General features: G+C 40.6%; 2 protein-coding genes across 5 annotated transcripts in view; both read left to right on the plus strand.

Moving 5' to 3' along the window:
- ASPH (aspartate beta-hydroxylase) overlaps positions 1-12,360 on the plus strand; it is a 42,118-nt gene extending 29,758 nt beyond the window's left edge. The window contains exons 4-5 of one of the 4 annotated variants that reach the window (XM_015415469.1): positions 6,257-6,301; positions 11,702-12,282. In XM_015415469.1, coding sequence (XP_015270955.1) covers positions 6,257-6,301; positions 11,702-12,018 — 362 coding nt within the window. In that variant the 3' untranslated portion in view covers positions 12,019-12,282. Of the gene's footprint in view, positions 1-6,256; positions 6,302-11,701 lie in introns of all 4 variants that reach the window. The other 3 variants (XM_015415470.1, XM_015415472.1, XM_015415471.1) reach the window with 3 other exon arrangements.
- A 1,701-nt stretch (positions 12,361-14,061) lies between these two features.
- LOC107114047 overlaps positions 14,062-24,654 on the plus strand; it is a 45,530-nt gene continuing 34,937 nt past the window's right edge. The window contains exons 1-4 of the mRNA XM_015415467.1: positions 14,062-14,161; positions 15,643-15,735; positions 17,929-18,064; positions 21,802-21,881. Coding sequence (XP_015270953.1) covers positions 14,062-14,161; positions 15,643-15,735; positions 17,929-18,064; positions 21,802-21,881 — 409 coding nt within the window. The remainder of the gene's footprint in view (positions 14,162-15,642; positions 15,736-17,928; positions 18,065-21,801; positions 21,882-24,654) is intronic.

The following is a 24,654-nucleotide window of genomic DNA, read 5'->3' on the forward strand; positions in this document are numbered from 1 at the left end:
TTTTGGAACACTAAGTTCTAAAGAACAAAAATGTGTATTTAAATAAATAAAAAATATTTGTTACAAAAAACAATTTAAAATCCACATCATTTAAGCATATCAGTTGTACTGTTTCTCTTCAGACAATATAAGTATTAAATGTATATTAGTTTAAAACTTGTATCCTAATTTCTATAAAGGTCAAATATACCATAATTTTAAAAATAAATTAATATTTTGTGTTTAAATAGATGCAATTTCGTTTAACTTTATGTTGCTTTCAGTGTTGCTGTGGTGGACTCAGAAAATGAGTGATATGATGGAAAACTTGTATTTGGTGTGCTTGTATTTGTCTGACACTCAAATCTCTTCTTCAGGCTGCAAAGCTTGCATAACGTGATAATATTGAACAGATATTGCTGAAAAGCCAGCTGCTGCTTGCTGTGATATGATGCTAATGCATAAATAACTTGCAAAAAATGACGCTTGTTTAGTATCAAAATGGTTAAATGAACCCCGGATTTCTGTGACCACCTTCAACAGTATCTAAAGCAAAATGTGCACCCTGTTGAGATTTCAGCTTTTCAACATAGTTAATTCTAAACATATTTTAAAAGACAATTATTTTGCTGTTTTGTTCATGATATGCTTTTTATATTTAACTGAAATAAAGTGCATTGTTCTTTGGAAACTATAGTAACCTGGGATGTAGAATATGGTAGCATAGAATAATTTTGCACAAGATAGATTTGAATACCTGGTAATATGTTTACTTTCTTAAATCAATTGCACAGTAATATATTCTCATTTGAAAAAGGAAGGTAGTCATAAGTAATCATAGGATTGCCAGCCCCCTGGTGGGAGCAAGGGATCCCACAGTTTTGTGGCCAGCTGGCCGGTGGGGAAAGCCCTCCCCCCCCCAGCCATGAGTCTGCCGGACGTTCCCAATGTGACCATAGAGTTTTGCCCCAAATACCGGTACCAGATCATCGCCATGCGATGTCCCCAGCTTGATAACCAAGGCTTGCAAAGAAAAAGCTTCCTATGTATTATAATCTTTAGATTATAATACATAGGAAGCTTTAGATTATAATACATAGGAAGCTTTTTCTTTGCAAGTCTTGGTGACTGCTTGATTTGTGGGTCAGACTCTCACGACTGTTGTCTTTATACTTATTTTCTGATTGGGTCATGTTTGTCCATATTTATCTTGTCCCAGCTTGATAATATCACTTCTGCATGACATCATCACGTCGCGCATGGTGATGTTGCCCAACACCCCCATGCCTGGAGAGCTCCCTCTCACCCAACCCTCGCTGGCACCAGGTTAAGGACCTGGCAACCCTAAGTAGTCATGTAAGCATTTGATGACTTCCAGGTCCATATGTTGTTTTTTTGGGTTGTCTGAGAATACTTGTATTTTTTCCCAGTGAGAGTAAAATCTGTTTAGGAGTAGTGGATGTTTTTTGTTTTTTTTAAGTGTAAAAACATGATAGGAAAAGGTTAAAAAGCCTTTTTCCTCCTGCACCATTCAGCCTCTTGAAATAACAGCCACAGCAGTTGCATTTGGAAAAGAGGATCTTTTAAGATAATGGCAGAACTACACGTAACATTGTTTTGGCCATTTGTCAGTCTGTGGAAGTAGGGTGAACTGGTGGCCCTCCTCTAGGGTGTTGTCTCAAGTTGACCTTTGCTGTTGCTTTCAGTTACCAAAAATTAAACAGTTTTCTTTTCCTGTTTTGCCTTTCCTGTTTATGAGAGATTCTAATCTGAAGCTTTACATTACAACTGTTTTTTGGCTACGGGGAAAATTGCTGATTAAGTTTAGAATACCAAGGTGATTTCATCAGTTATGTAATGCTACTAACGATCTGAGGATAAATAGGTTTGTTTCTGCTGGATAAAGTGCCATACTTGTTAATTCAAGGCCTTGATTACTAAGGGTTATGATTTATTAGACTTTTATACCACCCTCCCCACACGTGGGCTCAGGGCAGTTCACAACACAACTATAAAAACATATAAATCAAAATAAATTGCCTTAAATGTAACCCCTGGGTAGACTCCTCAATGCTGATATAATGACAAACACATTCCTGTCGAGCATGTATAATATACTATATTGAACCAGATAAATGTGAGACAAGATTTATGCCTATTATCTAAAAACGGTAATGGCTTAATTTTGGAGTTTTCTTCGATATGAGAATGGCATCTTTATATCAGTGTATATTTTAAGTTGGTAAAACTCGAAAAAGTTTGAATAATTATGTTAAGAATGGTATTTTAGAACTACAGATGTTATTCAAAGTTGTTGTTTATTTCTTGACCTTAATAGTACTACTCTTTGGTGATGAAACTGTAAAACTCCAATTAGGCCTGAAGTAATTTTTTCCCAAATTTTTTCTACTCAGTGTTGCTTTTATTTAAAAGGAAATATAGGGAAATGTGTTACACTGTTGCTTAAAGGAATACCTAATGTATTCCATTTGTCCATATGTTTGCATACAAGTTGATTAATGCATGTGAAAAAGCATTATGTTAGTATCCTTTTAAATAGTAGATTGAGATCCAAAACCTAGATTAGATTATACCAAGGGTATGATCTAGCCAGCTGGTTCGATTGTTTTCTCTTTGATCATCAGACTCTTATACCATAAGAAATTGATTTTTAAGCTCTCCCTAATTTCTAGGTTCCTTATTATATGCGCATCAGAAGACTGCTTTTTCAAGAAATACTTTAGGCACGCAGAATTGGTTTTACAGTTGTAGGCCTCTTAATTTTGAACAACATACTCTTAAGCTTTAAAATATTTTTAATTTATTTTATAATGGTGTGCACCTACAAATTACAAAAAGAAGTTAAAGTGTGTTATGTATATACCGAACATTTTCTGTAGTTATCTTCACTGTCTCTCTGTAGTCTGGTTGATTACCATGGAAATGATATGTGAATCCGATGGCAGGACAAGTTATTTTTTTCAAGTATCAACAATAAGTCAGATTACATAAAGATATTTTGAAAACATTGGTTAATGTGGGCATTAGAGAAAATCATGTATAGGTGGTACCTTATGTCCAATAGAGTAGCCAAAATAACATCAGGAGCCTCTAATAAATGTTGGTGATATAATAAAAGATTTGGTACTGTCTTTCACATCTGGTGGCAGTGTCCACAGGCACACAAATACTGGAACGGTATATTCAAAGAGATAAATAGAATTGTAGCTTGTAAGCTTGTAAGCCTAAGGTAGTCCTGTTACCTCAAGATATACAGCAGAAAACAAAATACATGCTCAAAAATCTTTTAGCAGTGGCAAGACAATGATTACTGCAAGCTTGGAAACAGCTGAGCCTGCCTGATATTGATGAATGGACTCATAAAGTGTGGTACATTGTACTGGTGGATAAAAGTGCTCTTTATAAGAATGTGAGAAGGAAAAAGTAAGGCTCAGAAGATGGTCCTTTAGACATATTATCTTTTTATTTTGTACTAGAAGTACAAAATAAGTAAACCCAATGATTGGGTTAAACAGAATATTCTGAGATATATTTGAACAAAGGACTGTTAGATAACAGGAAGTTCTACACTGTAATACAAGGGTCCCCAACTTTTTTGAGCCTATAGGCACCTTTGAAATTTTTATTTAATTTTACCCTGCCCTCCCAGCCAAGGTCGGCTTACACAAAATCATCATTACGATAGACATAAAATATAAATAAATTAAAACAATTCTAAAACCCTTTAAAGTGCTAGTAACTGCTGTTATTCAGAACTGACTACTGTTATTCAGTTCTCTCATCTCACAGCCAGTTCTTCGATCTTCTTTAATTCGCCTTCCGGTGGCTGGTTCGAGCTGTTGTTGGAATTCCAAGGGGAAACAGGGCTCTCTAACCTCGGCTATCAATACTTAATGGTAGTGGCAGCTCCAAAGGCCTGGTGAAAGAGCTCCGTCTTACAGGCCCTGCAGAACTGCAAGAGATCCCGCAGGGCCCTGATCTCCTCTGGGAGTTCATTCCACCAGAGAGGAGCCGCCACCGAGAAAGCCCTGGCCCTGGTTACTGCCAGCCTGGCCTCCTTAAGACCCAAGAGGGCCAGTCAGTTCTGGGCCCCTGATCGCAGTGCTTTCTGGAGTACATATGAGGAAAGGCGGTCCCTCAGGTATGTAGTACTCTGACCATATAGTGCTTTAAAGGTAAGAACCAGTACCTTGAAGCGAATCCGGTATGCTATCAGCAGCCAGTGCAGTGCTTTTAGCAATTTGATACAGGATGGTGGGTGCAACCACAAAATGGCTGCCACAAGAAGATAAATAGGTTTGCTACTTCCAGTAGAAGAACCACAAAATGTCAGGGAATGAGGTCAGGCATAACTGTTGTTGTTGTTGGGCCCTGATCTCCTCTGGGAGTTCATTCCACCAGAGAGGAGCCGCCACCGAGAAAGCCCTGGCCCTGGTTACTGCCAGCCTGGCCTCCTTAAGACCCAAGAGGGCCAGTCGGTTCTGGGCCCCTGATCGCAGTGCTTTCTGGAGTACATATGAGGAAAGGCGGTCCCTCAGGTATGTAGTACTCTGACCATATAGTGCTTTAAAGGTAAGAACCAGTACCTTGAAGCGAATCCGGTATGCTATCAGCAGCCAGTGCAGTGCTTTTAGCAATTCTGATACAGGATGGTGGGTGCAACCACAAAATGGCTGCCACAAGAAGATAAATAGGTTTGCTACTTCCAGTAGAAGAACCACAAAATGTCAGGGAATGAGGTCAGGCATAACTGTTGTTGTTGTTGTTATTAAATTTATATGCTGCCTCTTGCCACCAAGCAGTCTCAAGACGGATATCAACAGCTAACCCATGAACAGATATCAAAACATAATACAGAACTAAAAGGCAGCACACATAAATAGACCCGACTAATGAAAAGCTAAATGGAAGAGCTGTGCTTTGCAGTCCCTGCAGAACTTGGTATGCGGGCCCTGTGGGACTTCTCTGTCTGACAGCTGGTTCCACCAGGACAGGGCCACCACAAAGAGGGCCCTCATCCTGGTGGGTGCCAGGTGAACATCCTGGGGGCCAGGCACCACAAGCAGGTTGTGGATTGAATAGTAACTCTCAACATTTTAGGCAGAAGATCTCTTTAACAGAATGCCTGTTAAAGCAAACTTACGGTTTAAAGATATTTTCTGGCATACACGCAGCTTCACTGTGTGACTGAAGGTAAGATCTTTGTGTGTAGTGGCAGCTCCTGCCAAAACAACTTTTAAAAGAACTGCACAGCCAATCAGATCTCCGATGGCCAGTCAGAAGCCCTCCTGGGCAAAAGCCTCATCTGGCTCCACATACTTTTAAAAAACACTTAGTGTGCATGTAATGCTTCTTAAATCTCTGTAGATATTTTCTTGGAAACAGAGCACTGTGTGAAACTACTATCTGTATTAAACTACTATTCCTTAGAATCTCTGTTAGTTCACATTGTGTCCTAATTTACCTTCTAATGGTGTTCTACATACCTTGCTTCTCTTCTTCTAGGTCATGTCTTCTCCTTTTTTCTTAGTGCCTGAATGAGCAAGCCATAATTTGTGTAGAAAATACTACTTGCACTCATCAGTGTGGGAAGATTACTTTTTTTGTTTTTATTAATTTTAAGTACTGTGTATCTTTTTTCAAAGTAAAGTTACTGAAATGGGCGACTCTAGTCCTTGCTTCAAGTGGGGAGGGTGGGGTATAAATTTGATAAATAAATAAATGTATCAACAAGCAGGCTCTAAAACCTGCATTTGGTGTGATTCTGTCCTTAAGAAGCTCCCATCTATATTCTACAATCTTGGAAAGCATACAATATTAAAACTTTTGAACAGATTTTTTCTATATATGCTTGTCTCTGCTTTGTGATATGTATACACCATAGTACTGTACTCCTCAACTGATAACCTCTGAGTGAAAGATGTATGAATAATTCTTAGTTTTCCAGTCAACTACTTTCCCTAAATACTGCTTCTGTGTGGCTACCACCGTAGTTTTTCACGACAAACTTGGCTGTCTATTTTGTAGAAAGGACAAACCAGTATGGTTGTTCCCATATTTTTATCTGGGGGGGGGAGGGTTCATACCTTTTGTGTGTGTAAATCTTGATTTAGTAAAGCACAATGGGGGGGAGGTGTGGTACAATTATGTCTAGTGAAATTGTGTAAGGTTCCACTGGGAAGCCTTGGTCTTGTTTAGTATGTATAACCTGTAAACGACAATGCTTGTAACCTGTTTCCATCTTAACGAAAATCAGGACGGCCACCTGGAGGGGTAGTCAAGAAGAAAGCTAAAGCCGGAGGTACTTTGCCAATGGAACTGTAGTGACTTTTACTGTATGCTGTTTTTTAATGTTTCAAATGCATGGGTTTTTGTAAGTGTGTCTACTAAAACTGGATGCTGTTTGCACCAGACAGGAATGTGGTGTATCTTACGTGGAATTTACATGTGCTTGCAACCCTATTGGGAATTACATATGCAACCAGATCCTGTGCTTGCAGTTTCCTGGTTTAGCACAGCACCTAGCACTATGTGCCCAGCCTATTTATTTAAATTTTTAAAACTAATTCTTGATAATCAGCTGGCATGGAGGGGAGAGCAGGAGACTCGATGGAATCTTCTGGCCTGCTGTTCCCTGCCAAGTGGATGTATGGCATAATGCTAGTGTTTTCCTCAGTTATGTCCCTACAGCCACAGCTGCTGAGTGCATGCTTGACTGGGCCAGGGCCTTTGTGCAGACATGTGAAATGAGTATGATCTTGACCACTTTAGCTACTTTGTTGATACTAGTTTTTAATGGCCATTGATATTTTATTTTTCACATGTCTCTATAAAGATCAGTTCTCTTTTATTGTAATGCTATAATACCCTTGCCAATTCCCTGGTACTTAGGTGTTCTTTGTTAGGTGTTTACAATGTTTAACCAACTGATCTATGAGTTGAAATAATTCCTTACATGCCCTACTGCCTGAGTCAAGCAAAGCCATCACTGAATTTATTTTAATATCTTCTAGACTACTGTAATCCTGACAGGGATTTCACTCTAACCAGCCTTCACAAATTTGCATCCAGTTATTGTTAAAAGTAGAATTTATAAAAATAACTGGGAGGTGGGCCAAAATTTGTCTAGGATTGGAATGAGACATTACAACCAATGCTCCCTCTAAGCTGTGGAGTCTTGTGAGCAAAAATTCTACTTTGTGAGCTGCTGGCATTAAAGTTGTGAGTGAGCAATTTGGCTACTGCATAAATTATTTTGCTCTGGCACCATTCTTCCTGAGTTAAGACAAAAATGTGTGAGCTGGAGGCTAAAAAACTGTGAGCTAGCTCACACTAACTCAGGTTAGAGGGAACACTTACAACCTACACTTATCAAGCAAAGAGGAATGTGCAGAGGGAGGGATGGACATTAGTAGGACAGAACCCCTTTCTGCTCCTCTTGGTTCTTTTCTGAAAATATCTGAACTTCATATATACTGTTCCTTGGAATGAAGATTTCCAACAGGGAGATGTCCAAGTATAAGAAAGGTTAAAAACTTGTGTGCTGGTATTTATTTATTTGTTAAATTGGATTTACTAGAGGGCTCAGGGCAGCTTACAACACAATAGTATACAAAATCTGAATTAAAATTAAGCTAAAACAAACCAGTAAATATCAATAAATAAAACAGTATATATACAATATAAAAGATGGCGGAAAAAATTACAGCTCCGCAGCCTCTCTGGGGGGAGGGGTTACAAGGGATTGGGAAATGTTTGAGAGAGCTAAAGGGTGTCACGCCGCTGTCCTCAACCAAAGGCCCAGCGGAATATCTCTGCCTTACATGCCCTGTGGAAAGATAACTCCCGCAGGGCATGGATGTCTTCCGGTAGAGTGTTCCACCAGGCGGGGGCCAGGGCCAAGAAAGCCCTGGCCCTGGTCGAGGACAGCTGGATTTCTCTTGGGCTTGGGACCACCAGGAAATTCTTATTCCTAATGCTCTTCCAGGGACATACTGGGAGAGGCGGTGCCAAAGGTATGTAGGTCCCTGACATACATTTGTTTGCAAATATTCTGTTTCCGTTGTAACATCTACTATAACTGTGAATTTTGAAATCTGCAATGAGTGCATGTGTGTGTGAACTTCAACATCTTTGCATGGAAGCTAATAAATGGTTGGATTGAGATTTATTTGAGTTATTCTTTTATCATAATGAGAAAGTCCATGTTACTAAACATGTAATTAAGGGCTGCCATAGTCTAGTTCCTCAAATCCAGCAGGCTGGTTATGCAGTCTGCCAGTTATGCAACTATAGCACATTAATTGCTGCATGGACCTATCATCTGGTGCCAGAAGTAGATTGAGGTATCACAGCCTCTATGCTTATTGCCCCTTTACGCAAATGTGTCATGTGTATAAGGCTAGTCTTCTTTCTGGAAGAGATGTAGCCTGCTTATCAATTATAACTGATTTCCATCATTGCCAAGAACAATGGAAGGTGGCAGTGAACTTGTTTCTTGGAAAACAAAACGTTCTTTACACAGAGCATGATTAAAATGTGGGATTAGCCACTAGAATAGACAGTTTTAAAAGGGGATTAGACAGGTTCTTGGAGGATAGGTCTATCAGTGGCTAGTAGCCATGGTGACTGAGCGGAACTGCCACATTCAGAGGCTTTTAACCTCTGAATCCCAGTGCCAGGAGGCAACATCTGGGGAAGGTCTCATCCTCTATGTCCTGTTGTTGGCCATCCAGAGGAACTGGTTGGCCACTGTGTGAGACAGGATGCTGGACTAGATGGACCATTGGTCTGATCCAGCAGGGCTGTTATGTTCTTACATTCTTAATTGCATGGGCACTGGGTGGCATCCCAAGAATACAGTGAAAACCGAGGAAACCAGTCCTTAATGGTAGTCCTAATGTAAGGAAGCAATTCATAACTGTTCAGTTTTTATTATATCCCACAAGCCAATCAGAAGCAGGAAAAAGCACTTCTGTAAAATTAATTACCTACATAAAATCTCAGCATACATCATTCATCTTAAAATAAGTAATAGTTTATATGTTAGAATCCAAGTATGTATAAACACTCTGACCTGCATAGCTCAGGCTACCCTGATTTCATCAGATCTGGGAAGTGAAGCAGCGTCAGACCTGTTTAGTATTTAGATAGCAGACCACCAGGTAAACCTAGGGTCATGATTCAGAGGCAGGCGATGGCAAACCACCTCTGAACATTTCTTGCCTTGAAAAGCCTATGGGGTTGCTATAAGTCAGTTGTGACTTGAAAGCACTTTCCACCACCTCCAGTTTATATAGAAGATGTTAACTTGGCCTGTATTTTCATTACAGAAAACAGAAACTTAGTCACAGATACACTAGTTCTTTGGTCAGTCCATCCATAAGGTTTTGAGAGTATTCTGCTCAGAGAACATCAACCAACGCAGGTTCTAATAAATCCAAGTAGGCTTGTACATATAATCTACACTGGAATGTATGTGAACCAATGTTTCAATCAGGTTAGCAGAGCAAGGACAGAAACTATGTGAGATGGAGTGTTATTGTATCTTCCTGTCAAGAGTTCCCACTGGATATGTTCTCCGAGTTTTTAAACTTAATAGAGATGTATATCTCCTTTCTTCCCCTCTCCAAAGTAATTTTATTAAGTTTGTGTGTTTACAAGAACTTTTTGCTGTCTTATATACTCACACTATATCTAACTTGCAATATGTCCAAGTGGGAATTAAGATCACTCTTCTGTATATTCTGCTGGCAAGATATGATATCTTCAACAGAGTTCTTGTATTTGCAGAGGGGGCTTCTTTTACAATAGAAAAAAGAACTGAACAGACTATTTCATTTGTTTTTTCTATTGTAAAAGAATTTCCATCATTTATAGTCTGCCTTTTTCACTGGAACCCAAGGCAGATTACACAGAGTGGGTCCATACAGTCAACAGGATGGGACATTCAGTAAACCATGCAATAGGGTTAGGGTTGTAGAACCAACTAGAAATCTAAAAACAGAGTTGAAGCAAAGTGTAAATATGAACATGACATATTAAATGTTGCAAAATTACATAGTAGGATCCTGCTATTTGTTATTTCATTAAACTTAATGAACAGCAAGTGATGCACAGTAGTATAGACCACAGTGCTGAATTAATTATCCAAGTAACTTTGTGAATCATTTTGTCCTTATATCTTACAAATTATGCTTTAAAAGTGTGTAAGTTAGATCCAGGCTGCTTCAACATGGTGGTGGGAAAAGCATGAGACTAACAGGAGATTTGAGACTTTATGAGTGAGCAAGGTGAAGGGGGGCAGAGATGAGGACCAGATGCCCTATCCACATGCACTTGCTTCTGTATTGCCCCCCCCCTTTCTGTCATGCTATTGCAGAAGTACTGATATAATGCATATCTTTCTGGGCTTTTCTGCAGACCAGCAATTTCCGCCTTCATAGCTGAGCCAGCACTCAGAGGTGAATGGGCGGGGGGAAGCCTGCTAAGGGACTAGAGTGCAAAATCAGCACTTAACCCTTATCATTTTGAAGGCAGAGTTTAGCTCTTTCCCCAGAAAGCTGTGACAGCCTCACATGTCATGCTCAAAAAGAGCATGGCATTGTTGGAAGCTCCCTCAAAATATAGGGGTATACTGTATTCAGTCTGAGGAAAAATCTATCTGCGGAAGTAGCCATGGTGGGTGATTTTGCTTAGTACTCTCTTCATTTTCCTCTACTCATAAATCTAGAACATTCTAAAAATATCTTAAATAGTAGTGCAGATGTCAGGAGATGAAATAAAGCTATTTGGGGGTGATAGAGAAAGCTAGACAGAAAAGGCAACTTTTTCATGTCTACCAAATTCTCACCCAGTGGTCTCTGGATTTTGAGTTGGACTTAGAGTCTTTTCTTATCAGTGTACTTCCTATTTTATTGCATTCATATAGCCTGTGATCTTACTTGTTCAACCATGGATAATGATATTACAGAGATCCTGGAAGAGCTTTGTTTCATGAGGCTCTTGGGTTCCAGTTTCATGTATGGGCTATGCTTATAAGTAACCCACCCTGTGGTGCTTGCTTATGAGTAATATGCTTCTGTTCTTTGCAAGTGTCTACCTGCAGTTTACATGAACAGAACATTCCAGGAGGATGGGGGAGAAAAATAGGACTGGAGTACTTTTGTCTCCTTCTAATGAAGCTCCTATGACACTTAATAAAGCCATCACATTCTGTGGTGTACAATACATTAGTATTATGCCTGTTCATTAGATCTGTTTCTAAGAATAAAACGTCTGCTAATTTTTAGACACCTCCATTTCTGTTCAACAATTTCTAATGAAAGATCATGAGAACAAAACTTTTCAACCAAGTATTTTATCAAACTGCATGTGGCATTTTTAAATAGGTTTACTTTTGATCAAGTGCTTGCTGAGTAACTTTACAAACCTGTGTTTACAGTTTGAAAAGTTTCAAGTGGCATCAAAACAATCTGAGATCTATCTTCAGAATTTTTTTTAACACTTCAAAGTATGCAAGTTTTTAACACCGTTCTCCAGGTATTACTAATACTGTGTGGCCAGGTTCTTTGGAAATGAAAATATGAGTTTGATCTGGAGTTTGGAGTGGTGATATGCATTTGGCTTGCTAAAAGTGTGTCTCTTAATATATGTTCCTTAACAAAAAATTTCCCCTTTTTTAATGGGAAAAAATGAAAAGCAAAAGAGATCAAAGAACCAGCAAGGAAAGAGAAGCAAGAATTAAAGAAGGAAAGCAAAGATGAAGAAAAGAAGAAATTGAAGAGGAAAACTGATGACTTGGACAAAAAAGATAAAAAAGCTGCTGACAAAGCCAAGAGAGATAAAAAGGCTGAAAAGGAGAGATCAGGGCTAGACAAAGCTGTCAAAAATAAAGGAACAGCAAAGGAATTAGATAGTGGCAAAGATAAAGATATGAAAAAGATAGCTAAGAACCTTTATAGAGTGTCTGAGAGTTCAGCAAAGGGAGAAGAGAAGAGAAAAAGAGTAAAGGGATAATATTTTCCATAACTGAATGATCGCGAGAGAACTATTGGTCGTGAGAAAATAATGCACAAGGGAAATTTTTATGAATTTGTTGGAATAAACAAAAATTACAAAGCTTTTGCAGAAATAGCCTTAGTATATTGTATGTCTTGACTACTATGAAATTCCACTTTGTACATAGTGTATCTGATCATTAACTCTTCTACATTCTTATTGTACTGAGATCAGTTATCCTTGTTTTTGGTACCTTATCTGACACTTAAGGCTAATAAAGGAAAAGTTTGAAATACTTGAGAGTAATATTTGTGTGTGTGTGTGGGGGGGTATCAAATAGAACATGGGACCTTTTTGTGCTAAACTCATAGTGATGACATCTTTCATTAAGATGCATAGCATTTTTCAAAGTAAACCAGATCTCTGCTAATTATTGAGGAATTATGCATGGAATCACAAGATGATAAAGTTATCAGTGGACCAGTAAATAGAACAATTATAGTTATAAAGCTAATTATTATGTTGACTTTGAGTTATACTTCTAGGAAATTATTTTCTTAAAAGCCATGGTTCTTGCTTCCTGCTCTGTGGGAAATGGGATGCGCTATTCCATTTTTCCAGGTTTTAAATAAATGGTTGACATTTAATAATCTGTAGAAAAGACTTAGAATACAATTAAATTACTACTTGGCTATTTAACAAAGAAAATCACTTAAGTGGAAAAAGTATTATGAAACAATAACCTGGAAGATATAAGCAGGAATAGGTGGGACTGCAATCAGTGTAAGCACTGGAGATTAATGACTGGAGCTTATGCTGTGTTTTCTGGTCCTAAAATAAGATGTACTGTGTGGGTAGTAGGTACAGCTTTTGGCAGATAAAAATAAAACACAGTTTCCAGTGTGATCCTGAGAAACATTTCTAACTATCACAAGGTATGACAGTTTGTATAAGTGCAAATCAGTGACAGAGAAATGAAGGATGGAGTAAAATGTAGAATGATTGGAACAACATATGTCCTCCTAGCATTAATATCAAGCACTACATTTTTTCATTCAGTTAAAATCTGTTTTTAAGTCCAAGATGACATTTCACTGTATGCAGAGATGAGTCAAAGAGACTGGGGTTGGGGGTGGATTTTGTAGCAATATACAGAGACTCACTCTTGGATACATTCAATGTTAAACTGCACAACAACAGTAAGTATTGACAAGTTAATGGTTATTTTTAATAACTCACAATAACATTAGCAACATTAGTCTAAAAATCCACATTTTCTTTAAGCAAAAGTGATTTGTGCTTTTGGTATGCATCCTTATACACTGGCCTAATCCATGTTCATAAAAAAGTCATTAGGTGGAACCAGTAAGAGAAAAAGGTATTCCTGAAAATCAGTCACATCTGTCATGGTTGTAGTATGAATGGGAATATAAAGATTTTTTAATATAGTTTTTTCTTCTTGATTGTTTATATTCATATTTTTTCTTGGTTTTATGGATTTCTCTTTTAAGTAATATTTTATTAGAATGTAAGAAAGGCCTGTTATATAGAAGGCTTTCCCCTTGTAGGTCTGATATTGCTAGCAGACAAGATAATAGGTTCAAAGTTCATGATTCTGTAGTTCTTAAGGGCAAAACTTTGCAATGTCTGGGTCAGAAAAGATTTTGGTCTTGTATCAGGAAAAATACACTTTTGTTTAGGGTATGAAGAATCCTTGCCCATTATCATTTTAGGTTAGGTTAAGTAAACACTGAGATTTTACATAGGTACATCTCTCTTTACATCTGGCCAATCAAAAGATTATTACTCAAATTACCATTGTCTTTTATAACCAATTATGCTTTTTGAATATTGTTTTCTTGATGATGTCAGTCCATGTATAAAAGATCATGTATTTCTTGAATATAAAAAGAAGAAAGCATATTTCTTGAATATGCTGAGAAAAAACAATCAATTTTTGATGAGTTATTTGGTCCAATTGTTTTTCTGTTAATTGAAATAAAACATAGATCTTCCTCTTCGTTTGACTTCATTTTTGACATGGAACCTAATATGTACAACATGGTCTTCCACCCAGTCCTGTCCTTTAGAAGAACCACCAACTTATTTGTATATTTGAATGAACTTAATGTGCTGCGAGGCCCACCTGCTTACCCTAGCCGTAGGGTTGCCAAATCGGTCTTCTGCTGGAGTGGGGGGCTCCTGGCCGGTGTCTGGTGTGTGTGTGTGCGCGCCGCATGCACGTCACCCGGAAGTGACGTGACGACAGCAGGCACGCTGTGGGCGGGGCCATGGCCATATGAGGGAAAACCATAGAGTTTTCCCTCGGATTGCCATGGTCCCGACCCCAGCGTGCCCGGCGTGGTCGTGTCACCTCTGGGTGACGCGCACGTCGGGGTGGAGTTCCCCCGGGGGGACTTGGGAAGCCTACCTAGCCGTCACACATTGGATGTAACATTGTGCAATATGACAATCCAACTTTATCTGTATCTTTGTATTTTATATTTCATTTTGATGTTTGTTTTAATAAAGATAAAAAATGGCAACTAACTTTTACCTCTAGACATGAGAGATCACAATCACACATACTAGGTTTCCATACCATTTAGATGTTACATTCAGCACATGAAACTTTTGATGTAGTTTGTGCATTTACTACATTTTTGTGAATTTATGTATACTCTTAGAATTAATCAGACTTGTTCTGAAAACCAGTGTGCATTTATTTTGCAGCTGAGTATACAGAGACTGTATTAGTTTATCACTGAAATCAAGCACTTGCACACATTCTTGTATGAAGTGGGACACTGAAGAAAATATCAAATTCTATTTCTTGATAGTTCCTGAGAATCCTAATTGTTATCACATTTTCTTTAACTGTGTCTGTTCTAGAAGAATAATGGAAAGATGAGTGAAAATCACAGCATAGCGTACTTTATTTTCTATGGCAGAAGCAATTAGGAAATTCTGAAAATACTTTTCTGCACCTCTCATTTGCTTCAGTAAATAAAAGAAGTTTCTAATAGCTTTTACACCAAGATTGTAAATATGTATATGTTGCTCCTTGAAAATGCTTCTCACTACTTGATTTATGGTGGAGGGCAGACAGGAATGAGGGAAGAGAGGGAGTAAATTGACATGCAGTATGGAGACAATTGACTGGAAATGTTGAATCTTCTGTTTCTCACAACAGCCCAATAGATATTAAAGTGGCTTTTTATAGTAATAGTACTACTTACTGATGTGCTAAATAATTGCAGTCCATAAGCCTCTATAGGCATCCACTGACCTTATTTGGAAATATTTCCCCAGAAGCAACCCTCTACCAATCTAACGAGGTATATTTTGAATTCCTCTGGTTTGTGCAGCCATTACTTTAAAAATAAAACAAAATACATATACAAAATCAGTGTACGCCTTTTAAAGAGATTGTTTCTCTTTAACTATTCCTATACAAAACTGATTTTTAAATTTGGGAATTTAAACTATAGTTTGGGGTGTTAGTAGGAATGGCAAGATCCAGTCTATGAATAGACATTGTATACCATCCTCCTTAGGGACTTTATTCTCTTACTCATATCTAGCCAAATCAAAATGATGTACCCAAAAAGCTGAACTTAACTTTATAACTGAACAATGCAGGACTCAAAGAAAGATCTGTCCTTGAACAGCCAACACCAAGAGATGCTGAAGAGGTGATTCAGCAGCCTGCAGAGCAGTCGCACATTAGAACAGGTAAGTCCTCCAACAAAATCACAGAAAAATAAATCACATTGTTTCATTTGCTTCTTCTGAGTGCAGATCATTATAATGTCTGATCTCTAGTAACATATTTCCCCCGCTACACTATATCAATGGTTTGCTCTAATCTTAATGAGGCATTCCCAAATGTGTGAGAAAATAATGTAGGCCTCTTCCAGTGTGGTCTTTACCACCATAAGAATGCTTTTAAAATTATTCCAGTCACCCACAGATGTACACAATGTCATATGTGAAGTTGAACCTACGTGGGTGTTTCATGAAAGATCAGTGAATAGAAAGAATCTAGGCACTGTTGAAATTTGTTCATTAGGTAAATGAGCTTCAACTCCTTCAGCATGCATGCTCCTTTTCCCTTGCACATGGATCCCCAATTTGAAGAATTTTAAGGAAGTTTTCGAACTAATTCCAGAGTGGTGTGACACCAAATTGAAGAGTCTTAACAAATTGAAAACGGTTTCTTTCCCAGTAATTGGAATTCTAAAGCATGCTTTAATCCTTGTTTAGTGTCCAGGTAACTGCAGAAGAAACAGCTGCCAGTTTGTTCAGGAACCCACATTCAGATTTCACAATAATTTTGACTTAGAGTGAAAACTTCCTAAACCAGGAAGTCTTCAGCTGTAGCTCTGTGCTTGTGTGAGGAGAGGAGGGCTAATGCAAGGCCAAGGATTAGAGCCTGCTTCATGACACAAACTAACTGTGGTCTCTTTTGCAGCGATTTGTTTCTGATTCATGAATTCTTGTAAGGGCTTCATATGCATGCATATACAAGGGTGTCTATGATGACCCCGTCCTCTTCCCTCCCTCAGAGGCATGATTTTCCCTCCATTTTTCTTTCCCTTCTGTCAGTGAGTCACCTTACCTAGTAATGTGTTTTCTTCTTTGCTGAAGAACTCTGGCTGTCCCACTCTGTCACAGTACAATATTTTACTGCTGGCTTAGCCCAGGAACCTGAGAGAACCATTGGGATTGCCCTTTAACTTAGACCACTGAAAATGGTACTTGAGATGTTTTAAAATTCAAAATTAGCAAAATATTTTATTCAACGTAGAAGGGAAAGGTCAGGTGAAATCAGGGGTTGAAATTTCTGAAGTAACTCAATATATATAACTCTGAGGTAAAACCAGTACATGCACAGACTTTAGTTCTTATGTTTTAGGCTAATGAGAGTTTCTTAAGCTATTCACAGTTACTTAAATCTTTATATTTAGAGGCTTTTGTTCCATTGTTTTCTGAAACATTCTAGTGCACTTTCTTTGAGTATTCTCTGACTTTTTTGGGTTCCAGAAGGCTGGTGCACTCAGCACGCTTTCCAGTACCCATTCCCCTTCTCTTGAAACACCAGTACTTGTCTTGAGTTTTTAACTGACTCTTAAGGTTTCTACAGGCAGCTTCTAACCACACCAGACCAAAGGTCTCCTCACTTTTCAGAGCTAACTCTCTGTTTGACTGGGTAGAGAAATTCTCCTCTCACTAGAAGATCTATCCCCTTTCTTTGGCCTGAATGGGAGTCCTCGCCTACTTCCCAAACTTCCTTGCCAATTCCCCCCCCCCCCGTTCTTCTGTCTGTGTTAAACTGCTCTCAGTCAGGGCTGAATTCCAAAACAGTACTCGACTCTTCTCAGCTAGGGCTGAAATCAGACTGAATTCAGTCAAGGCAGAAATCTGTTTCCTCAGCATGCAGCACTCAAGCCTTTCTCTGCTCAGCTGATGCTTATCAATCAGATTGCTTGGTGCAGCCTATCACTCAAGGTTCTCTGTTTCTGTGAAGAATTAACCATTCACAGTCCTTCAGCTGTTTATACAGCACTTCTAAACTTCTTAAAAGTGCAGTCTGTCACAGTGCCATTTTCAATATATCATCCATAGAGTCAGATAATGTAAAAGTGAATCATGTCAAAGGTTTAAAAAACCACTGTGTCAGTTCAGATGTAAAATTCTGCATTATTGGGTGGCTGCTATAATCTTACTTGGATGCATATTTATTAAAATGTTACTATAACCAGTTATCCATTCACCATTTTGTACTCCAGCATAAGCTGAATCTACCCAGTAACTCCATCTAAAACACTATGAAGTACTTTCAATAGATGTGTTTTATAATATCAGACTTAACAATTCCCTTATCTTTACCATAGTAATACACTGAATTCTTTTCTGTACTTTCAGGGCTGGAATACTGTAAAAAGAAGGGGGCATTTTCAGTAATGAAGTGGGCTCAGTTTTCAAACTGTAGGTGTGTGATGCTTAAAACAGCTGTACCTTTAACAAGTTCCCTGATGCAACTGATTGACTACCATGTTCAGTATGCACTAATTTATTAGTTCACTGTTATGTAGAAATATTCTGTTGTCCACAAAGGTATATACAAATGATTTGAGACATCTGAGTTCACCAATACTCAGAACTTGTAAGTGGCTGTTGTCACCTGCTCACTCTTTGAAACCACATTGTGTACATTGCACTCCCTTCTTTTGCATTATGGAGACTTTGGTCATCTATTGATTAAATTGGCATATAAGTAAAAACCAGTAGATTTTGGAATGAAAGGCATAGATGACCATGTATGTAGCAGATCATCTTCAAGGAGACATGTATTCCTGTGTGTGGTAATAGGAGGAATATCTCCCCCAAGATAGTGCTTGCCATCTGTAGTTTTTAGAAGTACGTGTATTTTAATTTTATATTTTAAAGTCCAATGTTTGTTGGAAGCACTTTCTTAATCGAAAGGCTTTTAAAGTACCTAACGACTTAATTAGTTTTGTAGCCCTATTTATCTCTTCAAACTAAATTAAAGTTAAAAGAATTAATAAATTGTTATTTTTGTTTTTAAATTTAAGCAGTGCATTTAAAGACAATTATTAAAAGAAGATAAGGGACATACCTTCCCTCATCAGTGACAGCTGCTCCCCCTCCCTTCTCGTGGCTTAGTCCCTCCTCCCTGAGGGCCCTGCTCATAGGGGAGGGCGGCTGCTGGCAGCTCTGGGGGCATGGCGAGCACATTGCAGCTTTCCCCCAAGGGTGTAGCACTTGGCCTGGGGTTGGGGGCTGGGAAAATTGAGTCCCTGGGTGTTTTGACTCTTTTGGGTGCAAAGGCGCCTTGTGTTTGGGCCTGGGGAATGCTTTGAACCGGCTTGGGGGGGGGGCTGGGACATGTGTGAAATAGAGTGCAGGCTTTTTGCTGTGCAAACTGTACAATGCTTGTGCTAACATGGTATTTTTAAACACCCCTTAGTGCAGACTGCCCCTCAGGGGTCTTTTGGCCGACTCCAGAGAGCCCCCACCCCAGAGAGATGCCCCCCTCCTGACAGAGAGTGCAGTGTTAGTGCAGACTGGCCTCCCTCCTCTCCAGGACCCCCCTTTGGAGCCCCCCTGAGAGCCCAACAGACCTCTTTAAGCTCCCAGGCAGAGAGGCAGATCCTGGAGCTCCCCCTTCCTTCCTCCCCCTGCAAGCCTCAGAGCCACGCAGCTGGGGACTGGCAAAGGAAAACAAGTGTCCTTTTAAAAAGTCCTACCCTTCTGTTCTGGCCCGGAGCTGATAATCCGGCAGAGCCAAGAAGCAGAGAGAGCCCCCACCTTTCCCCCATACACACAGGTAGGGCTGCCAAGTCCCCCCAGGGGGCGGATTTCCCCCCGCTTTGGAGGCCCGATTTCTGCCGCCGCGGAATCGGGCCCCGGGGGAAACCCCACCCCGGCATGCACGTCAGCCGGAGGTGACGTGATGACGCCGGGCACGCTGGGGGCGGGGCCACAGCCATCTGAGGGGAAAACTCTGTTTCGATACTTTTACAGGGTCTTCCTCCTCCTGACCCGTCTTAGGTTCATCCTTTCTCACATCCACCCGGTCCGTTGCCTCAACGTCCGTCCTCGGGAGCTGGATCCTTCATGGGGGTAGCCTCTTTCACGGGTTCAGGCTTCATTTCTTCATAAATGGATTTGTCTCCGGCATCGGCTTTCCCCCCATCCATCTCCACAGGTGCCATTTCCTCATAAATGGGTTCTGCCATGGGTCCTGGAAATCCAACAGCAGCAGAAGCAGGCACTGTGGTGGAGGGTGGACGGCTCTCCCATTTTTAAAGAGAGGGCCTCGCGCTTATTGGCCTGTTTAAATGTTGTCGTGGGGATGCACCCTGTGATGTGGGGTGTAACGGCCCTCTTTCCCCATCCTACCTCACTGGGCTGGCGTTGGGAGGAATCTATGCCCTAACAACCCCAACCCTTCTGAAGAGGGTTAGTTTTATCCCTCCCAACCCCTTGTCTCGTTCTGCATACACTTTTTAATTTCACAATATTGAGAAATAGTGGTCAAGGATCCCCCTGTTTAATTCAATTTGACTCCAAAAAACTGAATTTCAGCCGGTCCTACCCGTAAAAACACATTTTTTTGACAAAGCATAGGGCTTCCACAGTCAGAGGAAATCTAAAAACATTTCCAGCCATGGAACTTTTTTTTAATGTACAGGGCGGTTGGCTATTTTTTTAAAAAAATGGGGCAGCTGGAATCCTTATCTAATCTAGCCAGAGACAGCCCAACCCTGACATGGCCTGCCTAGGGTTAAAAATCCCTAGGTTTTAGAAACAGGTTATAATTTATGAATTGAACAGCAAGTTTAAAACAGCCTTGCTACCATGGCGCCTATTTTTAAAAACGTTTTCAATTAGGAACCCCCCAAACATTTATTTATTTTATTTATTTATTTACATTCGGCTTGATATCCCGCTCTAGTCCCATGGTTAGGGTCTCTGAGCGGCTTACAGGTTTTTCTGGTGATAATCACCATTTATCCCTAACTAGGGCCACAATGTATGTAAGGGGGATGGGACAGCCTACCGGCACCCCCTCTGTGGTGGCTATTGTTGATGTTTCTCCGTCGGCTCGGCTCGGCATGGTCGGGTCTCTGGGCTCAGCGGGGGTGTTTTTTTCTTCTCTGGCGTTTCTTCTCCGGCGTTCGGTGGGGCGATCTTCTCCTAAGGCGCGCAGCTTCGCCTGCTTCCGGCCCGGCAACGTCCTTTCCGGCTCCGCTGGGCCGGTGCTCGGCATCTGTGCACGCCCCTTTCTCTTTATGGCAGCCTTACGGCAACATACAGTAGATCCATAGAACTTAGGCTTCACTCACTTTCTGTCTTGCTCTGGTCCACTCCCTTCTAGTCTGGGAATTTTTCTGCATACACAAAGGGACATCTCACACACTCCCTTTTTGATTTTATTGATTTATGCAAAACCGTTCATTTTTACTGAACACCACTTTTACATTTCATGCACACATTGCACGAAAAAAGAGTCCAGCAGCACCTTAAAAACTAGTACCGCTACACATCTTGTACATCCTCATTGCAAGCAACATGATTGTGCAGCATTCATTCCTTCATAAAATGGGCCCTTCCATGGCATTTTAAAGACAACACCCCATTCCCTACCTAAGAAGCTATAATCATTTTACTTTATTTCACCAGAGCCTGCTCTTTTTCTCTCTCTTCAATGGGGAGGGGAGGAAAATAACTAGAGAAGGGTGAAAATGACCAGAGAAGGGGGAGGGTGGGGAGCACTGGCTCCTGCCAGACCCCTGCCAGGCTTTGCATGTTAGTCAGTTTCACTCTGCAGCTACCAGTACAGGCTATGGCGTGGAGAAATGATCTCCCTTTTGGGGCTGGCGTTGGGCAACCCCCCTCCTCCTTTCCTTTGCAGGAGAGGTGGGGTGTGTGTGTTCGTATCTTCCAAGCCATGATGTCTTGTTTATCCATGCAAAGCACATGCCTCTCTGTCTGACAGTTTGCAGGCTGTCAGCTGTGAATTTTGTCAGTGTTTAAAAACCGTGAGCTGCCATTGGCTCCTTTGAAACTCTAAGCACGCCCCTCTCTGCCCTGTCCTATGAGGGTGTGAAATTTTCAATGCCTGTGAAAGCGAGCGCTGACATTGGCTGGTGGGAATCTTTAGCCCAGCCTCCCTCCCACCCACCAGACACTGCGCCACCTCATTCTTAGTCTCTCTGCCTGCTAGGAACACACACAGAAATTGCTTTTAACAGCATTTTTGCCCTGAAGGATTTTATTTCTTTTAAAAAGGAAGGAAACAGGAAGAGTGGGTAGTTTTGGGAAGGGGGCTGGCATTCTGGCTGTCCACAGTAAGTAAAATTCTGTTGCTGTGTGTCTTTAAAAAGGCAAACTCCTGCTTTTAAAATGGGGCTAGAACTGGGGGGCTGCTTGCTTGGAGCTAACTAAAGATTTTCTCTCTGTGGGGCAGGGGGAAAACGTTTGCAGAAGGGGATTTTTAAAAACCTAAATGGCATGTCAGGGAAATGTGTGCTTCATTAGAGAACTTTGTTTAAAGACTCTGTTTAAAGTTTTTTCCTGTGTGTGGGTGTGGGGGGGAAGGGTGGGGGCTCTCTCTCTCTCTCTCTCTGTGGAACCCGAGACTAGAATTCTTTTCTGCTAAGGGAGGGAGGCTGATTTCTCCCCTTGACTGAATTTGCAGTCAAAATATTGGTCTCTTGAAGAGGAGGGGGGCCAGTCTGCACTAACACTGCGCTCTCTGTCAGGAGGGGGGCATCTCTCTGGGGTGGGGGCTCTCTGGAGCCAGCCAAAAGACCTCTGAGGGGCAGTCTGCACTAAGGGGTGTTTAAAAATACCATGTTAGCACAAGCATTGTACAGTTTGCACAGCAAAAAGCCTGTACTCTATTTCACACATGTCCCAGCCCCCCCCCCAAGCCGGTTCAAAGCATTCCCCAGCCACAAACACAAGGCCCCTTTGCACCCAAAAGAGTCAAAACACCCAGGGACTCAATTTTCCCACCCCCCAGGCCAAGTGCTACACCCTTGGGGGAAAGCTGCAATATGCTCTCCACGCCCCCAGAGCTGCCAGCAGCCGCCCTCCCCTACGAGCAGGGCCCTCAGGGAGGAGGGACTAAGCCACGAGAAGGGAGGGGGAGCAGCTGTCACTGATGAGGGAAGGTATGTCCCTTATCTTCTATTAAAGATTGGGAACAGCATAGATTACTTCAACAAAGTTATTTTTTTAACATTTAAACAGTGAAGTTTCAAACCCCACATTCTTCACCATGAAAACTTAAATAAACAAATAAAAACTTAGAATAAACAAAAACTGTATGTTAGAATTAACGGAATCAGTACAGTATATTAAAGTATGCTCAATTTGCATATTTTTCCTAAGCTTGTTTTTTGGATCTTTGCAAGAGCTGACTTGTCATTTTAGCTTTGTTACTGCAGAAAACATATGCTTGTTACTGCAGAGACATATGAACAAATGACAATCAGTGAAGGTAGTGTTGGTAGGGAACTAACAAAAGACCATGAGGAAAGGGTACATAGTCTGCAAGAGAACAGAAGTTCTTTTCTTCCAGCACACTGACAAATTCACATCTCTGTTCCTCATATTTTCAAATATAGCTCTATACACATGAGGGCTATAACTATACTTTCCCCCAAAGCTTATAGGATTGTAAGGAACATTGTGGATGAACAGGTGTATGAAAAGTTGCCAGTACTGCATCAAATTTAATAAAATTTTCTGTGGACAGGTGTAGTGCTAGAATTTAAAACCTAGGCTGCTATGCGAAGAGCCCAGTTATGCCTATGAAAGGCCTTTGTGCATGAAATGGGCTTTGGCACTTTTTTCTTACAAGTAATAGGCACCATCCTGCATTACAATCTGCCTCTGAAAATCCCCCTGGGTTCAAAACTGCCTCTTATGTGGCATGGAGGACTTATGCTTTTTATTGTCTGTTTTTAAAGGTACATGATCTGTTGTACATTTAGAACTAAGTATTCACTTCTCTAGATCTTATAGGAAAAGGCTTGTAGAAAAAGAATGAGAGGCTCATCCCTTAGTATTAGAATCTAACGTAGTCTTGCGTTTTTAAACAATTTGGAGTCTGTTAGCTAAGAGGTGAAGAACTATGAATAACTCCAGCAAAGGGCTGGAGAGTGGAATATGAGTGGAATACATTCTGAGCCATGTTCATGCCCAGGAAAAGTTCTGCCTCTTTATGCTTTTTACAGACAACACCTGCTCATTTTCAGGCCTATTGTTTCAATAAAAAGTAAAACAAAGTCCCTGAGGAATCCAAATAGTTCAACAGATAATTGATCCTGTGCAAGTTATGAACAGAACGTGAGAGATGGACTCCAGTCAGTCCTCTAGACCAGGGGTCCCCAGTATGGTGCCAATGAGTGCCATGGCGGCTGCTGACACCTTTCCTGATGCCCTCCAAGTAGTTTTAGAAAGTGGGAAGGGTTTGGTGGGGCAGTTGCCCAGCAGGCCCAGTAGGGCCTCTGATTGGCTGTACAGATCAAAAGGCATCCTGTTAACCAGAGCCTCTACCTGAGACCAAATTGCCGTGATTAGAGTCTTGTGTTCTTGTGGCAGCCATTTGGTTATTGTGCCCACCACTGTGTCAGAATTCCAAAGGTGCCCACCTGCTCTAGACTAAACACCTGCTTTAGTTTCTTCGAGAGCAAAGATTGAGTCCAGTGGCACCTTTAAGACCAACAGAGTTTAATTCTGGGTATAAGCTTTCGTGTTCATGCACACTTCATGCTTCTACTGGGTTTGTAAAATGAATATTTTGAAAAGTCCTTTGGTTATTGCAGTCTGATCCTTGACTGAATAAAAGTTAGGATGGATTGGGCCTTTAACTTACCAGGAAAGTTCCCAGTAAGCCACTGCCCTGCAGTGCTGTTGATGCCGGGAGCAGCCTAGCTGAGCCCCACAAAGCTGTTGACTCTAACCTGGTCAGCTGAGATGCAGGAGGAGGTAGATAAGCCATTGTTACTGGCTGGAGCCAAGCCAAGCAGCCCCAGTGATTGGCTCAACTTGGGCCTTTTCAACATGTTGATCCTCTCTGATGACTGTTTTGTACATCACTTTTAGAAGAAA

This window comes from Gekko japonicus, unplaced genomic scaffold, assembly GCF_001447785.1.
Source record: "Gekko japonicus isolate JY-2015 unplaced genomic scaffold, Gekko_japonicus_V1.1 scaffold1410, whole genome shotgun sequence".
Taxonomy (NCBI): domain Eukaryota; kingdom Metazoa; phylum Chordata; class Lepidosauria; order Squamata; family Gekkonidae; genus Gekko; species Gekko japonicus.